The sequence below is a fragment of the Protopterus annectens genome, chromosome 8.part0 (genome assembly GCF_019279795.1).
Source record: "Protopterus annectens isolate FY-2018-M chromosome 8.part0, PAN1.0, whole genome shotgun sequence".
Classification (NCBI taxonomy): Eukaryota; Metazoa; Chordata; order Ceratodontiformes; family Protopteridae; genus Protopterus; species Protopterus annectens.
The window spans coordinates 1075357426-1075374730 of record NC_056741.1 but is presented as its reverse complement, the minus strand read 5'-3'; the positions used below and the strand labels follow the sequence as shown (position 1 = coordinate 1075374730).

General features: G+C 37.2%; 1 protein-coding gene across 1 annotated transcript in view; it reads left to right on the top strand.

Annotated features, from left to right (window-relative positions):
- The window catches only part of LOC122809226 (semaphorin-6D-like), a 955253-nt gene that overhangs the window by 765790 nt on the left and 172158 nt on the right, over positions 1-17305 (top strand). Inside the window, exon 8 of the mRNA XM_044080542.1 lies at positions 16130-16231. Within this exon, the coding sequence (XP_043936477.1) occupies positions 16130-16231 (102 nt within the window). The remainder of the gene's footprint in view (positions 1-16129; positions 16232-17305) is intronic.

Below are 17305 nucleotides of genomic sequence, written 5' to 3'. Positions count from 1 at the left end.
CATTTAAAAGCAACGGAGAAAGCAAGATCTCCGTTGCTTTTTTTGTCGCGCTGTTAAATGAGTTTAACATAAAATAAGCAACGGAGATGCCCGTATGTTAAACTCATTTAACATAAAGCAACGGAGATCTTGCTTTCTCCTTCTGATGTACTGCGCAGTACATCAGAACTGCCGCGATGCCAGACATCTGCGGAAGGGCAGCAAACAGGCATTATACTATGCCATTATTTAAGAAAAGTAATAGTTTCTTTTCTTAAATAATGTCATGTAATGCTAAATTTAGCATTACCCACATCCAGGCATGGGTTATTGCTATAATATTGGACTCTTTGCTGCTGGTTCTGCTGACGAGACTTCTGAATTTGTTCCTTTATCTCTTCTTTCCATTTATCTGTTGATATAAATGTGCATATAAAGAGCAAGACTCATTTTTATCTTCCCTTTGTGGGCTAGACATTCCTGATTGTTGGACGTTTATGTATTTACCACTCCAGAAATAATTTCCCAGACCCTTGGGGCTGTCTATTTTGACATAGTGATCACTTCCATGTTATGTGACTATTGCATTAGTGCCCTTGTAACTGGCCATTCTCCCTATAAAGACCATGGAGATCTTAGACACTGCTAGGATGTACCTGACTAGAAACCCTTTGCATTTATACTCTGTACACTTTAAGCTCAGAAATCTTGTTTGATGCAGGTCTTAGTCTGTCTTTAGTCCAAATTCAAAGTACATCCATCTTCTGTTTTGGTGTATTATTATTTGGTGAGGGAAAGAATTTGGTCCAACGTCAAATAATGAAGCAATTTTAAAAAGGGATCCTTCATCTCAGGCCTCCAGTAAAACAAAATTAATCTATGCTTTGAGATCTGAAGTCCATGACAGACATGTCACATCTACTCTTGTTTTCACCAGAACTGAAGTTTGTGTCCTGTAACACGGTATTCTTAAACACATTTATTTCGTGTATGGATCTTTGGACTTCAGTATTTATGTAAATATGAGTAGCTTTGCTAGGTTTTCCTTAAGGACTATGTACTTCCTAGGATAATTTCTTAGTTTTCCCCTCATAAAGGTCTCTGAAGTACTGTGCATCCAATCTGCTCATTTCCTGTGTTTTTCACAGGTGGAGAAGATGTGGGAAGTGTATCCTCCATACTGTGAATGTGCACCATCAGTTTCACTTTTACCTGTCAAGGGGCCAATTCTTTGTTTCCTTCTGATGGGAAAGGAAGGCTTTTCATTTTCCCATCAGACCTACATTGCCAACAGTGCAGTTGTTCAATGCCATAACACAAACCGACCATTAAAGAAGGCACTGACTAGAGTAGAGTTACTGCTAAAAGTGCCTGTATCTGATTATGTGTGTCCACAAAAGATGTCTGTGTTGTGTCTGCCTGGTCATTGATGCATGCTTTTACCAGTCACTGCCGCTTTAACCGACACTGCAGAAGTAAAGCATACTTTGGTAGAGAGGTGTTGTAGGGCATTTGCTATGAGATTCACTGATGTATTTCTGGGCTGGTTTGGGACAATTTGACATCCTTTCCTACTATTTTACCTATTAAAGGGGGCCCATTAAAGAAATGTATAATTACTGTGCAACTAATAACCACATCAGGACATCTTCAAGAGAGTTGTTTGGGGGAGGTACATAATTCTGTCTGACCTCCAGTCTTCCTTGATAGAACATTTCATCTGCTACATCATTGGAGCGGAATGTGCATGTAAGTATTTTCTTTATAGTATTTTATAACCTTGTCAGTTTACTTTTTGCAGGTGCAATCCCCGTTTGAGCGGGGTCAGGAAAGCTTGATCCTGGTGAAACGTGTCCTTTTTCATGTGTTGGGATACAGTACACAAGATTAAGAAACAGGTGTCCGTAGAATGCATAGACTTAAGATTTAAAGAAACGCTATGACGGAGGACACAAAAAGGATGTACCCCTTATGTCCACCTATTTGGGCTCTGTCCATACTAATCTCATAGGTTTAGTATTTGTATATTTCTCATTTCTATGAATGGCATAATGTCTCTATTTACTATCACACTGAATGAGAATGAAGTGTGTGCACTTGAGTGGTTGTTCATAAGGTTTGGCATCCCATCAGCAATAGTTTAGCTCTCTTGTTTCTTATTTTGCTTTACATAAACAAATATGGCATTTAATGTGGCCATTATATATTCACATCGAGTCAGCAAATTAGAAGCTCTGTTTTCAAGCTTGGATGCCTGTTAATAGTAGTTTAAGATGCATCTGTGGGGAATTTAAGGAGTTTGTTCTCATCTGAACTCTTATCTGCATGGGCCTTCTTATTCTTAGAAAAACTGAAAATATTTCAGAAATGAGGAAGAAATACTATTTAAAAAATTGCTTGCCGGTGTGAGAAGAATCTTTTAATGCTAATCTCTTTGTGTCATAAGAAGTGCATTTTTAAATCTTTTTTATTATAAATTTCTGAAGATGCAGCCCATTTTTGTGAAGATTCTTCACAGACAATGCTTTATTTATTTTATGCACATTTTTTTTTATTTTTGAAAACTTGAGATATTTATTCAGTGAGCTGATTTGAAGAGTCTGCTTGTCATTAGAATGTATCCGTGTATTTATACAAAATTGATTTTGTGATGGTGCTGTCAATCGCATAGTCCATGAGATGAGTTTTATGCTGCATTCCCCAAATCTTTCATTTTAAAGCTGATACTTTAAAAAAAAAAATTTCAGAGGACATCAACACGAAATCAATGAGAGATGCTTAGTTCTTTTTGTTTTTATTTTTTATTGAACTAAATTTAGGTTCCAGCTCTGTTTAAAGCATACGTTTGTCAGTCTTGAAAAAAGATACGCATCCATTGAAGTTTACGGCAATATGCAGTTGTTCTGATAATATCAAGTTCTCCATAAAGAAAGAAAAAAGAAAAAAAAAGCCAGAAGTGTTAGTAGCAGGGATGGAGACTTTTAAAGCAAAGTCATCAGAAAGGGTTTAGTTTTGTGTCAGAATAAAATAAAAATGTAAAATCTATAAACAGTGTGACCAGTAAAATGAGACATGCTTTTTGAAAACAAAATAGTAATTTCTATCACTGGGATCTGACTGTTACTGTTAAGATATTCGTCATTGTCAAGTAGAAGTGTCAGATTACATTTTTGTCTTGATCTTTTAACATGGTGTGGCAGCGGTTTGGATTATTTTTAACCTATGTAGTCAATGCAGGCAGTAATGAAAAAATGTATGAAATGTGATGGATTGGCCTCTCGTATATAGTGTACAAGACTTTGTGATTTGCTTTGATAAGAGTGTGTTTGTAATGTCTGATTAAGATTGTATACTTTCATTATTTGTAGTCTGAAATCATGTTAAAGCTTTGTATATGCTCTGGTGAGTAAGGTTACAAATGTTCTGGATAAAAACTTCAGAGGTGAAGAGTTGGTTGTCAGCCTTACAGTTGGGATGGCTAATAAGCTACTGTGGTAAATTGGTCACTAATTAGTTGTATTTTTGTGGCATGAGATCCAGTGTGTGTGTGTCTAAACTCTTCAGGTGCAACTCTGGTGCTACCTCTTGAGGGAATCCGGTTCCTGACCTCTGCATCTAGAAAGGTTTATAAAGAGGAGTCTCCAGTGAGCTTTTTGTGAAGGACAAAGGCAGTATGGAAAGTGTCCTTCATACCTGAAAAAAGGGTTAGGAGCTGTTGTCTTGAAAAAGAAAAGATAATGTAATTATACGTACTTGTCTTGAAGAGATTTGAAGTGAAAATACTTGTGCTCTATAGATGCCTTAGTTTTAGTAGTGTTTGCAAGGCATTCTAAATCCACGGACCAGAATCACCATGCCGTCACTACCTCTAAGAGGGCAAACAAGTTAAGCTTACAATGAGTTTGATACCTTATCCAATTGTCAAGGCTTGCCTTAAAGGAAACAAGTATATTGTTCCATTTGTGTGCCAAAGAGTATTATCCCAGAGCTGTGAGAAGCACTAGATAATAAATCTTTGCCTCCAACATATCTTGTTTGTTATTGAATGTTCATATCTTTTAGTTCATGTGGTTGTAGAGTTTTTAGGTTTTTTAAAAGCGGTTAGACATCAAATAGTTGAGTGCTTAGCAGCATAGAGTGCTAGACATAAATCACAGCACAGGAGTCTGTAAAAGACAGAATATAGGAACAGAGCTTCAATCCTGTCTTATTAGCCAAGGATCTTTAGTCTGGTGATCTTTTTTGTTAGGATCCTCTGAGATCTTTACAACTGCATGATGCCTTTGGATAGATACATAGTAAAAAGTCAGTCAAAGAAAACTTTGTCATTCAGAACTACACCACAGTGTAGCTGAATGAAATTGTGATAGTTCTTTCCCAGTGTAAAAACCTACAACATACAGAGAAGAAGAAGAAGAAAATAACATAAAAATAAAATATCATAGAAAAAGTAACATAATGAACAGACATACTTTACATATAAATAGAACTGAGTAACAACATGTGCATGACCTTACTATAACATAAGAACTAAGCAGCATATGGAATCATCAGCATGAATATTACACAGTGTGATTTATATTGCATTTCATAGAGTCCTATGGTAAGGTAAGGTGTGAACCAAGGTGAAATGGCATTATAGTCTATAACAAATCTAATCACAGCACCATATAGAGGAATGATAATACCTTTACTTGTTAATTGGGATAGACAGGATTTCCTGAGGATTGTTTTGACATGGTTGTGGACAGAGGACAGGGAGCTGTCCTTGAAAGTGACAATATCTCTGACTATTTTATCAGTTTAGAGTGGGGTGCAATCTATAGGGTAAGGTGCTGTTGAGAATTGTTTACCAAAGGTGGCTATGTTACTGTACTTTGCATTTTGGCTTGCCTGTTTCTAGTATGCTACTAATTTTTCTGGTTTTAGCCCTTACTTGTAGAAACACTGTTTCAGGTAAGGAATGAACAGCAGCAGCCAAGTGGCAGTCTTTGGCAATATGTCTGCGTTAGTGGTTGAAGGGTCAAGAAGTAGATGGCAAACAGAAGTTATCCTAGTCTCGTCCCCTGAATTTTGTTTACTGGCCAGCTGTGACAAAAACTCTATGTTGACAGGAATACTGAAATTGTTTTGACCGGAGAAATGAGTCAGATATTGAAAAAAATCTAGCAATGCACCCTAACCGTTTGTTTTATGCTGCTTTATGTTTTCATTGCAAACTTCAGTTTAAAACTGAAATGTTGGTGCAGAATCTGTTATCACAGCAAGCACAGCAATTTGCTACTGTGGTGGACCCAAGTACAGATTTTGTTCAAGTTACAAAACTACCTGAAAGCAAGCATTCTGCCGCCTGTTCTCTTTTCAACTGCATGTCCTAAAGTGGTCATGACTGGTTGACTGCTAAACTGACTGATAAAAATTGTCTTACTCATTTTAACACACAAGTTGAAATAAGTATAAAAAGCATTTTGATGAATATGACAACTTGCTCTCTCTAACTAGATCTTTGTGGTAATGAAAAATAGATGCTTTTGAGAAGCAATTTTCTGTAAAGCTAAAAATGTGTGCACTGAAACTGCAGTTTGCAGTGCTTGCTTCAGAATGGAAACATATTTTGAGACTTTACAGAGCACTGGTGCAGCTTTCCACAAAGGTCAGCCATTATCCAGTGCATTCTCATCCTCTAACAGACATCTTCTGTACTACACTGACAGTCTACCTTGCTCAGGGTTGCTAAAACTAGCACACCTCTGAGAATGTGGAGGCTTATTTGGTAGGACTTGGGAGAAGTGCAGTGACAGAAAATTGGCCCCAATCTAAGTGAATCAGTATACTACCAGAAGATGCACCAAAAGCATATAGGGACCTTGAACCTGCTGGCACACACAATGAGAAGCAGAAACAAGATCTGGCTATGGCTGAGGCTTTACTGTTGGTATAGTAACTTAAATTTCACAAACAGAAATGGGGCTTTACTCATAGGTTGATAGGTTACTAGGCTATTGATATGAGCCATTTTAAATGCAGCCAAGCTTACTCCAAATTTAACAAAATATTGCTTACGCATGTCAATACCCCAGTGACTTTTATGGTTATTATATAGCCTTAAACACTTGAAGCATTCACTGGCTGCCCCCTGTCCATTAGGAATATAGATGCCAAACCAGGAATAAGTTTGCATTTTCCCATCCATTGGTCCAAGTTGTTTTTGCATATGGTTAGGGATGAGCTTTGCTTCATGTAGATGGGAAGCCTGCTCCAGAGGAGGGATAGTCTTTGAGGCACATACTTGTCCTTCCAACATTTACTGTTTGTTACATATGAGGTTCAGGTCCTTAGAACCATTATTTCTGATGCTGTTTGTTTTGTGGATGTGCAACAAATTCATCAGTGTGAGATCAGTGGGTGTCTTGTAGGTTAGGCATATTTCCTGAGTAGCAGTCTGCAAGAGCCTGAGTACAGAGCTAGGGCTGTGAGATGGTCTGCATAGGACTTGATGTTTACTCCCATATTCTTTTTGTGAGTAACTTCAGTGGTCTTTCAAGCTGCAGCAAGTGCCTGGTCAGGTACATGCTAAATGCTGCATTGTACATGATGATTGGTCTAATGAGAGCTGGATACAGTGGAACAGTGGCACCTGGATGCTATGTCCTTCCTTTATGCATTCTGCATTGTAGAATGATTTTCACACCACAGTAGACATGGTGGTCAAAGGTCAGCTTACTGTCAGCTTGCTTTCTTAGATCCCTGACCACTGATGTGCTTTAAGGAGAGCATTGTTAGTGTGGGCATGTCCAGGAGTAGGCGTTTTCCAAAGGGTACTGTTATGCATTTTTTTTTCACATCAAGTTTTAGTCCATGGCTCTGGGACTGTTGTTTGTCTGCTTTAGGCTTACTTGAAGGGTATATGGATTCCTTGACCACACTTAAAGTATGCAGAGGACTGCAAACTATCAGCCAGAAGCCTTTAAAGTTTGCCTTGACTTCAGAGTAGCAGACAAAAAGGAGAGATGCCAGCAAGGATTCATGTAGGACTCCACTAGTGACTAGTCTCTCTGTGGAGGTGGATTCTCCTATCCTAACTTCCTGTATCCTATCAGTGAGCCAACTGGCTGTCCATTGAGTGGCATATTCAATGCGCACTCGCTTACATTTCACAGCTGGTAGAACTGAGGCTTCACTTTTGAGGTACAGTTACTTAAATTTTACACCAAGACATTCAGTATGAACAGACTAGTAAGATAAAAAAATGGCAGATTTAATGCATATTCTGAGAGTATGGCTAGAACCTCATGTAAATAATGCAAAGAAAATTCTAATAATCTTTGCTGTTGATATATTTAGAAGGATACTTCATAAAAAATTAAGAAAATGCATATTTGAAAGTGACCCTAAATTTCTGAAGAAGTAGTTTTAATGGAATCTGTTTAACCGAATTTGCAAACCGCAAGTTAGACTTGCATGCACCAAGCCCTAATAAGAAGTCTTAACCTAAGTATGTTTTTTTTCTGCCAGCAAACAAGAAAAATTATACTGTCCAAGTTGATTTATCTTAAATATTTTAGAAAAGGGCACATACAATTTTGCACAGGTACTAAAAGGAGTACTGCACCAATAAATGCCATTAATGCTAGCCAGTAAGCTGAAACTGAAAGCATAATTGCAAAGTGTCATAATGCTGAACTTTTAGCTACTAGAAATACTGAGTCTGCTTCCTGCCACTGTGCTTGTTATTAAACTCATTAAATGTACGATTCACTGGGCTTTGGAAACATCGTAAGGCTGAAAAAACAACTAGTAAACAGAAAATTAGGTACTGTTTGTATGTGGAGTCAGGATGGAGTGCCCTGTAACACAGGTGGCAATACAAATTTCTATATGATAACTGGACAAGACTTTTGCCAATATATAACCCTGTGGATGATGGTGGGAGATGTTCAGCTGGTTGTAGTGCCAGAAGTACATGGCCCCAATAAAGGAGAAGGTACAGGAATAGAAGACGCAAAGGGAGCTAACAGCTGGTTCTGAGTGGAAGAGTTAGATAATTCCCAAACTCTTATTAAAAGACTCCAGCTGTTAAAGTAGTAAAAGATGGTAGTGTGTGTTCTGACAAGGGAAAGCCAAATGTTATGAATGCATGAAGGGAAGTTGTTGAAACCAAGGAAGGGATAGGTGAGTCTCATACTGAAAGAAAAGGAAAAAGGGGGATTTGAACAGAGTCATAACTTCTGTCTGCTACACCAAAGCAGAGAGCTAGTCCGAAATATAAGCAGGTGTCTAAGGGTGAATAATGTAACATAACTACAGAAGAAGAAGATAAAGGCAGACTGCCAGTACCCATGGTGGAAAAAAATTAATTTTGAGAGTTCTCTTATAGAGAATGAATTAGATGAAGAGGGAGAAGCCTGTACCTATATTTATAATGCTATAAATACCACCTCGTGTCTTCATTGAAAAAAGGCTTCTAATCTAGTGAGACTAAGCTGGTCAACAAAGGATAATTAAAAAAAAAAAAAAAAGGTCTCTGTCTCCAGTTCATATTAGAATACTGATGAAAACCACACTAATATTGCTGACCCCTAGATAAACAATGTGAATTTCAAGAAGTCCCAGTAGGAGGACAATACACAGAGTAGTTCTAGTGAGAATATAGCAAGAATAGGTAGTGAACAAAGGAATAGAACAGAAGCACTTCATATCTTTATTTTGAACTAAGAAACAAACTGTTCTACAGGGTAACAAAAGATAAGAAACTGAACCCAGCTGTTAGTCCCGAATCATTCTAAAAGAGTGTTACCACCTGTCCCTCTTTATGCAGGACATTTGGGTAGTTTTCTCCTGAAAAAAACATAAAAATTGGCAAGTATCCTGAGATTTTAGAACAAAACTATTTCCTAACTTTTTTTTAATAGTTGCATAAAACAATTATTTTGTTTCTGAAATACATATGTATTATATGAAATGGCATAAGCAATTTAAGTCCTGTAAGGCTGAGCTTGTTTAGCATTTTGAAGTGGTTGTGAATTGCCCTACAAAATCTCACATTTCAGTAACAAAATGTCCTTCTCAGGGCATTTGAAAAGATACTATCCCTATTTTACTACCCTGGTGTTATGAAGGACATGGAACATTTTGCGAAATTTGCTGAGTATTTCAAAGGATAGCACCCAGCCTGAGGTTTAAGAGCCGTTTGACACTCCAATATCTTGGATCCCTTGTACGAAAAAAGTGTAATGTATGTCCTGGAAATCACCCATTATGCAACAATATTCTCTGAGTCTGCACCTCTAAGAACTAGCTTTTTTCTACAGCAGGAATTCCTAGCAAACCTCTTACTGATCAAGGCACCCATTCATGTCCGAAGTAATATGTGAACTTTAACATTTTTAAGCTGAAACCAGCTAAGGATATCGATATACCGACATCAGATAGATGACTGGTCGAACACTTTTTAATAAAACTGTAAAGTCTGTTAGGAAAGTTTATAGAACTGGACGAGAGAAATTGGGACCAACTGCTTCCATATCGTCTCTTTGCTGTAAAGTAAGTACTTTCAAGCATCAACTGGATTCCCAATATGGCAGACATCACTAAGACTTGCTAAATAAGATAAAATAAACATAGAAGAAGGAAAGCATGTTCTTTAAAAAGTGGTAAAGCCTTTTACAGACCTGCAGAACAGGTAAGAACTGTAATAGCTGTGGAAAAATGGTGAGAGCTCAGGAAACACAACCAAGAGCTTTTAACAAAAAATGTTCCGAGAATTCAAACTAGGAGATAAAGAGGTTCTGCTGGTATGCAGTGATGAAAACAAGAGCTCTCTTGCAAGGACATTTCAAAATTATAGGAAAATAAGTGAAGAAAATTATAGGGTAGGGCAGCTAAGAAAAAGGAAAACTGAACAGCTGTACCACATAAATATTCTGAAGCAGTGAAAAGAAGCTGAAGTTTCTGTAGTTAGTATATTTGAGGAAGATACTAAGGCCCCACAGAATGTTGTGAAGGGAAAATAAATGAGACATAATCAGTGTCACACAATAAAAAGTAAATAAGGTTGTACTTGGGGAATAACATTTGAGTTGCCTGGCAGGATCAGTTTAATCCAGCACAGCACAGAAATGGTGCCTAATGAGAAAGTGTATTTCAAATCATACAAAATACCCCATTTCAATGCAAACCAGGTAAAAAAAGACATATAGAATATATGCTCAAATTTGGGGACATAGAAGGATCTAGAAATGAGTGAAAATAGCCCCATTGTACCCAAGGTTGCTGAGCCCATAAGGTTTTACAGTAAGATCAGATAAAATCTGATTTATATTCACATGATGTAGATGAATGAACAGGGCAGTGCTGGCATTCTGTCTACTTTGGAACCAAACAAAGGCTGTTTGCAGATTCCAGTAGCCCCAGAAGTGAAGGAAAATGGCATTGTCTACGCCATATGGGTTCTTCCATTAAGGGTCTTGCCTTTGGGTCTCTGTGGAGCACCTGAGACATTCCATAGGATGACAGACAAAATCCATCAACCTTGTTCCAGATATGCAGAAGCTCACCTTGATAATGATGATGTAGTTTCAAAAGATAAATATACTTCTGTAAAGTTTAAGCCAATTTAGATTCCCTGTGTCAAGCACAGATGACCAATGATCCAAGTTAGAAATAGCAGGAGTCAGCTCTTTGGGCTATGTAATAAGTTGTGGGATAATGAACCTACAAGCTGAGAAGATTGAAGCAGTGCAACAGCAACCCATAAAGCCACTAAGAAACAAGTTAAGGATATTTTAAGCCTGGCCTAGCTGCTAATCATAAATGTGTTTCTTATTTTTCTACTGCTGCTTTCCCCCTGATTGATTTCACCAAGGGTAAGTCTTTTTTGAAGATTAAGTAGGCAGCTGAAACAGAAGAAGCCTTCGGGCTGCTAAAAGATGCACTGTATTTCGAGCCAATACTAATGGTTTTGAACTTTTCAAAGCAATTCTCATGGCATACCATGACTCTGAGTAGGCATAAGTGAAATCATATCGCAGACAACAACTAGAGATGAGCATCTCATCTGTTATTTGTATACATGTAAAAAACTAAGAAAATTGAGTATGTTATTCCGATATCTATATACAGTGGATATAAAAAGTTTACATACCCCTGTTAAAATGCCAGGTTTTTGTGATATAAAAAAATAAAACCATAATAAATCATTTCAAAACTTTTCCCACCTTTAATGTGACCTATAACCTCTACACTTCATTTGAAAAACAAGCAAATCTGTTAGGGAAAAAATATAAAAAATAAAAAAACATACAGTAAGCTGGTTGCATAAGTGTGCACACCCTTAAACTAATACTTTGTTGAAGCACCTTTTGATTTAATTACAGCATTCAATCTTCTTTTCTACACACCTGCCATCAGTTAAAGAGACTCTGATCAACCCCAAATAAAGTTCAGCTGTCCTAGTAGGATTTTCCTGACATTTACTCAGTTACCTGCTACAGCAAAAGCCATGGTTCGCAGAGAACTTACAAAGCATCAAAGGGATCTCACTGTTGAAAGGTATCAGTCAGGAGAAGGGTACAAAAAAATGTCTACATTATTGGATATACCATGGAACACAGTGAAGACCGTCATCAAAAGGTGGACAAAATGTGGGACAACAGTAACGTTGCAAAGAACTGGACATCCTTCCAAAACTGATGAAAAGACAAGATGAAAACTGATCAAGGAGGCTTCCAGGAGACCTACAGCAACACTGAAGGAGCAGCAGGAATTTCTGGTAAGTACTGGTTGTGTACAACATGCGACAACAATCTCCCGTATTCTCTGGTATGGAAGCCTTTTCTTACATATAAAAACACCCAGGCCCAGCTAAAATTTGCAAAACAATACATCGTCTCCCAAAAGCATGTGGGAAAGTGTGTGTGTTTGTGTGTGTGTGTGTGTGTGTGTTTATATATATATATATATATATATGTGTCTACAGATAGAGAGAGAGAGAGAGAAATGTTTTGCCTTAAAAGCACAAAGATTGCAAACCAAAGCTGTTTAGATGAGCATTGACACTCCAGCCTTTTAATTTAAAAAAACATCATCCAGGACTGCAGTCACTTTGTGTGGATAGATTGTTTCAGGTTTACACTGGATCCAACAGTGCAGCCAATCTTTCTCCACTGGGGTGGGGAGGTCATGTGACTGCTGAACCTGGGAATGATTGTAGTGGTGTGATATGTGGTGTTTGTATACCATTTGTGGTTGCCATCACCAGCTTGTGTGTCAATGAAGCAAGCTGCAGAGTTTCTGAGCAATACATAGCAGGTAGGCAAACCAGAGAGTGCCAACAAATGAGAAGCAGGTGCTTCTTGACCCAAATCATGGCCACTGTGCCTTGGAGGAATCAGATTCCTGATCTCTGGGTATAGAATATAGAGCAAGGAAGCAATGAAGACAGTTTGGAAGCTGTCCCTAAGGTTGAAAAAGTTTTCAGAGCTGTTGTCTTGATAAAGGGAGCAAGTTGATTTATCCCTGCTTGTAGGATGGTTGAGTCTTGAAGGGAAATGACAGTTTCCTTTTAAGTGCTCTTTGTTTGTTCACCAGCTCTGAAAAAAGCCTTGTGCATTCAATAACACTGAAACTGTGTTAGCAAAAGAGATGCCACACACAACAGATCTTTGGGAAACATTCTAAAAGTGCATTAATGATCCATTTTATGTTACTCACACTTTGTATTTTTCTTGTATGTAAACATTTACTTAAAACTGAAAATCTGCCTCCAGAGGCTATTCTTATTACTGCAAAAATGCCAGGTTGCATATGTACATGTTTGTAAATGCCAGCAATCCATGTTAACGTTTACAGTATTGAACCTTTGCCACTGAAACTTGACTCTTCAAAACTTTGGGATGGGCCTATAGCATGGACACAGAAGCAGCAATAACCTGATTTATTTATTTCCAGTTTGATGACTGGAGAGGTCCACTGGGCTCAGGGAGCCCATTTTCAGTGGAGGCCCGGGGAGAAAAGCTCCGCATTACATAGTTTAGTTACATATACAATCATAGTAAAGAAGACACAATTACAATTTCATTTCATGCTGGAGAACAGGAATAAATTCTTTGGTTACAGAGTATCTAAATATTTAGGATGGCAGTGGTAACTTAATTGAGAGGGAAAATAAAGACACAGAAGGAAAAGAGAGAGAAAAAAAAGGAGGGATGGGTTATTTATAATACGCACAATTATGTTATTTACTATATGTACATTTATGTTAGGTTAGCTTGTACTCAGAGTTAGGAGTTTAAGGGGTGGATTGATTATTAAGTTAGGTGGGGAGAGTGCAGTTGCATTTCCTGTTAGAGGAAAGGTAGGAATGTAGCTGAGTTTTAAAGTTTTTAAAGTTTTCACACGTCCTTAGAGAGGAAAGAAGAGAATTCCATTTTTTAGCTAAGGAAAAGGATAACAGAAGCTGACCTGCAGGACGATTGGGTTTGCGGACACTGATTTGGTTTTGGTGAGTAGATCTTAGAGTTCTCTGAGTGGTGTAAGGTTGAAGGATGTTGGTTAGTGCTGGGCACTTAGTAGGTTGAAAAATTAGTCTGTGGGCTGTAGTAATTTGGAGATGGTCTAGATGGTTGGAGAGTTCAAGCCAATTTAACAAATGAAGGGCAGTACAATGATGGGAGGAGAATTTGGCTTTTGGTTGCAAATTTAGAAATCTTATTATAACAGACTACCAATCTGGAGGAGAGAGAGACAGATAAGTTTGTTAGTAGAGGAGTGCCATACATTAGTGAGGGGAGTAGATAGGTAGTGGCGAGAGTTTGTCTGGTGGAAGGAGAGAGAAACTGGATGTTTCTGTATAGCATACCAAGTTTTATATGGGTTTTCTTAATGTTTTGCTGGATGTGAGTGTCGAAGTTTAGGTGTTCATCATTAGTAACCCCAAGTAGTTTAGTGAAGGGAACAACCTCTATAGTAGAGTTGTTTTGGCTAATAATTTGGAACGAGTTTTTATCAAGAGGGGAAGCTTTTGAGGGAGAGAATAATAGTATTTTGGATTTGTTGGTATTTAGCGAGAGGTGGTTTTGGAGCATCCAGTTTTCAGTGATGGAGAAAGCAGTTTGGGTCACTGTTTTAAGCTCTGAGAGGTTAGAGGCGCAGCAGACTAAAGTTGAATCATCTGCATATTGTACAATTTTGGTGTTGGGTATGGCTTTGTGAAAATCATTAATAAAGATGTTGAATAGCATTGGACCAAGTATGGATCCCTAGGGTACCCCAGTGGGGGTAGGAAGGAAGGTTGAGGTGCCTTTCCCCCATTTCACAGCTTGAGACCTGTCAGAGAGGTAGCTTGAGAACCAGGATAAGGTATTCTGGGAGAGATTATGGTTAGAAAGATGGTTCAAGAGATGGATGTGGGAGATGGTATTGAATGCCTTGGACAGATCTAGTAGAACTGTTGATACTGTTTTTCCAGAGTTACTGGCAAGATTTATTGTGTCTAAGGAGGAGAGAAGGGGAGTGATAGGACTATGGAAAGGTTGGGAGCCGTGTTGGGTTGGAGTGATTAGTTGGTGTTTGGTTAGTTGGTAATTTGTTGCAGTTTAGTGGTGACCAAAAGAGGTGCTGACCCAAATGAAGATGAACTCGGCAAAACATCAGTTCAGTAAACATATGAGCTGCCATGTGTGTATATATATATATATATATATATATGTCTGTATGTGTGTATGTGTGTGTGTGTATGTATGTATGTATGTATATATATATATATATATATATATATATATATTTATATATATATATATATATATATATATATATATATATATATATATATATATATATATATATATATACATATAAAAATATGATAATGTGCATACTGTACATATGTAGGCCAAGTGATCTTTCTAACTCTAACTCTCAAACTTGATTTCTTTTGCTGAAACTCCTCTACCTTCTTTATATGGCAAGTTTAAATACTTCATCTCCCCATTATGACTTTTTGTATTTTTTTGCTTACTGAAACTGAACTAGAACTTTTTTTCTTTTTTTGGCTGTAATAAAAAAAAAAAAAAAAAATTATTTTTTGTTGGCAATCAATTGTTTACTCATGTAATTATTCTCGTATTTAACTTTTTTCCTTGGGGACTATACAATTTTTTTTTTGTAAATTGCTATTTTTTTTTGCGGATTATTTGTATAAATGTTTCTTTGTTTCTGTCCTTGTTATTGTCTCGGAGCTTTTCTCCTCGGGCCTCTACTGAAAATGGACATATATCCAGTTAGACTAGCCCGGTCAACAAATGTAAAATAAATAAATAAATAAATAAATAAATAAATGGACCTTTTGTGGAGTATATTTTTGTTGCTCCCATATTAATTTAAAAACAAACTGAACTGAGCAAATGCATTTCAGAACTGGCATAATGTTTATTTTTAAGTGATTTTTATTTTTTTACTTTTTTGTGCGAGGATGCTCCCAGCACTTCCTACATGGGGGATGGTGTTTCCCCATACTCCCACAACGATATATGTATTAGTGCAGAGATTACAAAATAATGTGGAAAATTCCCTTTAACCCAGTTTTCCACTGTCTTACCTGTTTCAAAGCCCAAATGTTAAATGATGAAAATGCACACTGCGTTGTCCGATTTGACTAATGTGCTCTTTGAATAGAGTGGAGCCATACATGCATATGTGTATGTGTTTCTATATGAATAAATTATGTGTGTGTATATATATATATATATATATATATATATATATATATATATATATATATATATATATATACACATATGTATATGTATGTATATGTATATATATATATATATATATATATATATATATATATATATATATATGTGTATGCACACTATGTTCACAGATACATAACACAGCTGTCGAGCTGCTCCCCACCCTAGTATTGCAACCCGTTTATTATTTGTAGCTAGAGTTTCAGGGATGTACTTTTGGAAGTTTTCTGTATGCAGATGATATAGCACATTATCTGCAGGTCTTGTGCACCTTTCTTTCAGTATTTTTTTTTTATACTATATATTGCATCCATGATCATCACTGTTGACTCGACGTAAATTGTTTTGTATCTTGTGAGTGTTTCTGACCCTGATTTATTTTTCCTTCCATTGTACAGGATGAATGCTACAATTATATCAAGGTTCTTGTTCCTAGGAATGGCCGAACTCTTTTTGCTTGTGGCACAAATGCTTTTAACCCAGTTTGCCGAAGTTACCAGGTAAGAACAGAATGTGGTATGTGGCATGATGAAGGGGAGAGGATGTGGCAGAGAAATTGCATCTTACCATAATTTTACCCTTATAAAGTGTCTTATTTGTATTTAATCTCCATGAACTGTTCACATTTTTATTTAGATTTGGCTTTAAAAGTGTAGCACATGCAGTTAACGTCTAAGAATAGACATGGAGTGTTCTCCCTGGTGGGAAAATGATATTTCCCTGCACCAATACCTGTTTTTATATTGCAAAAGTAACCATTGCCAGTAATTTATTATCCCTAGAAATGTTAGTAAAAGCAATGTTGTATACACCCAGTGAGTATACTGATGAGGGCTGTTGAGTATATTTGGAGGGGCACCTGCCATCATTTGAAAATAGGTTAGTTGAAATGGGTTAAGTATCCATTTTTTCTACATTATCTTTACAATGAAGTTAAGTAGAAACCGCAGTTTTGGGAAGCCTCAGCTTCCCTCCTTCAGCAATTGGTATTCATATCATTTGCTTGCAGGTAATCTGAAGATCCCGTCATCATACTTTGCATCTTTCACACATGTTGTTGGGGTTTGAAGTCTCATTACGGGAATTCGACTTAATTTGCGGAAGTTCTGTACTGCTGTTGGCAGCCGGAAGTAGCCAGAGCCTATAGAACAAACCATAAAAGCTTTTATTACTGTGAACAGCTTGCTCAGTGCCATGCCTGAAAGTTCAGGTTTGTCTGTTTTGTGTCTGTTTAAATGGACAACTCTGGGGTGAAAAACTTCAATTTATTTATCATTTGATTGATTTAATTCCTTCATTGGTTAACCAACATTTGCAGACTTAGACTAGGACCACACAGCTGAGAATGCAGAGTGCTGGACATGGCAGTGCAGAATTTACAATAAAGCTTAATAAAATTTACAAGGCTAGAACAGAGACTAAATAACATGAAAATGTTCTGCAGGATTTAATGCTTAGCATATACGATAACTTTGGAAGATATTGGAGGAAGGAAAAAAGGGGAAGGCAGAACAGGAAGGCTAAGAGAGGACAAGGCAGAGTATTCAAATTAGGGCTGTGTGGTAGTAAGTCAG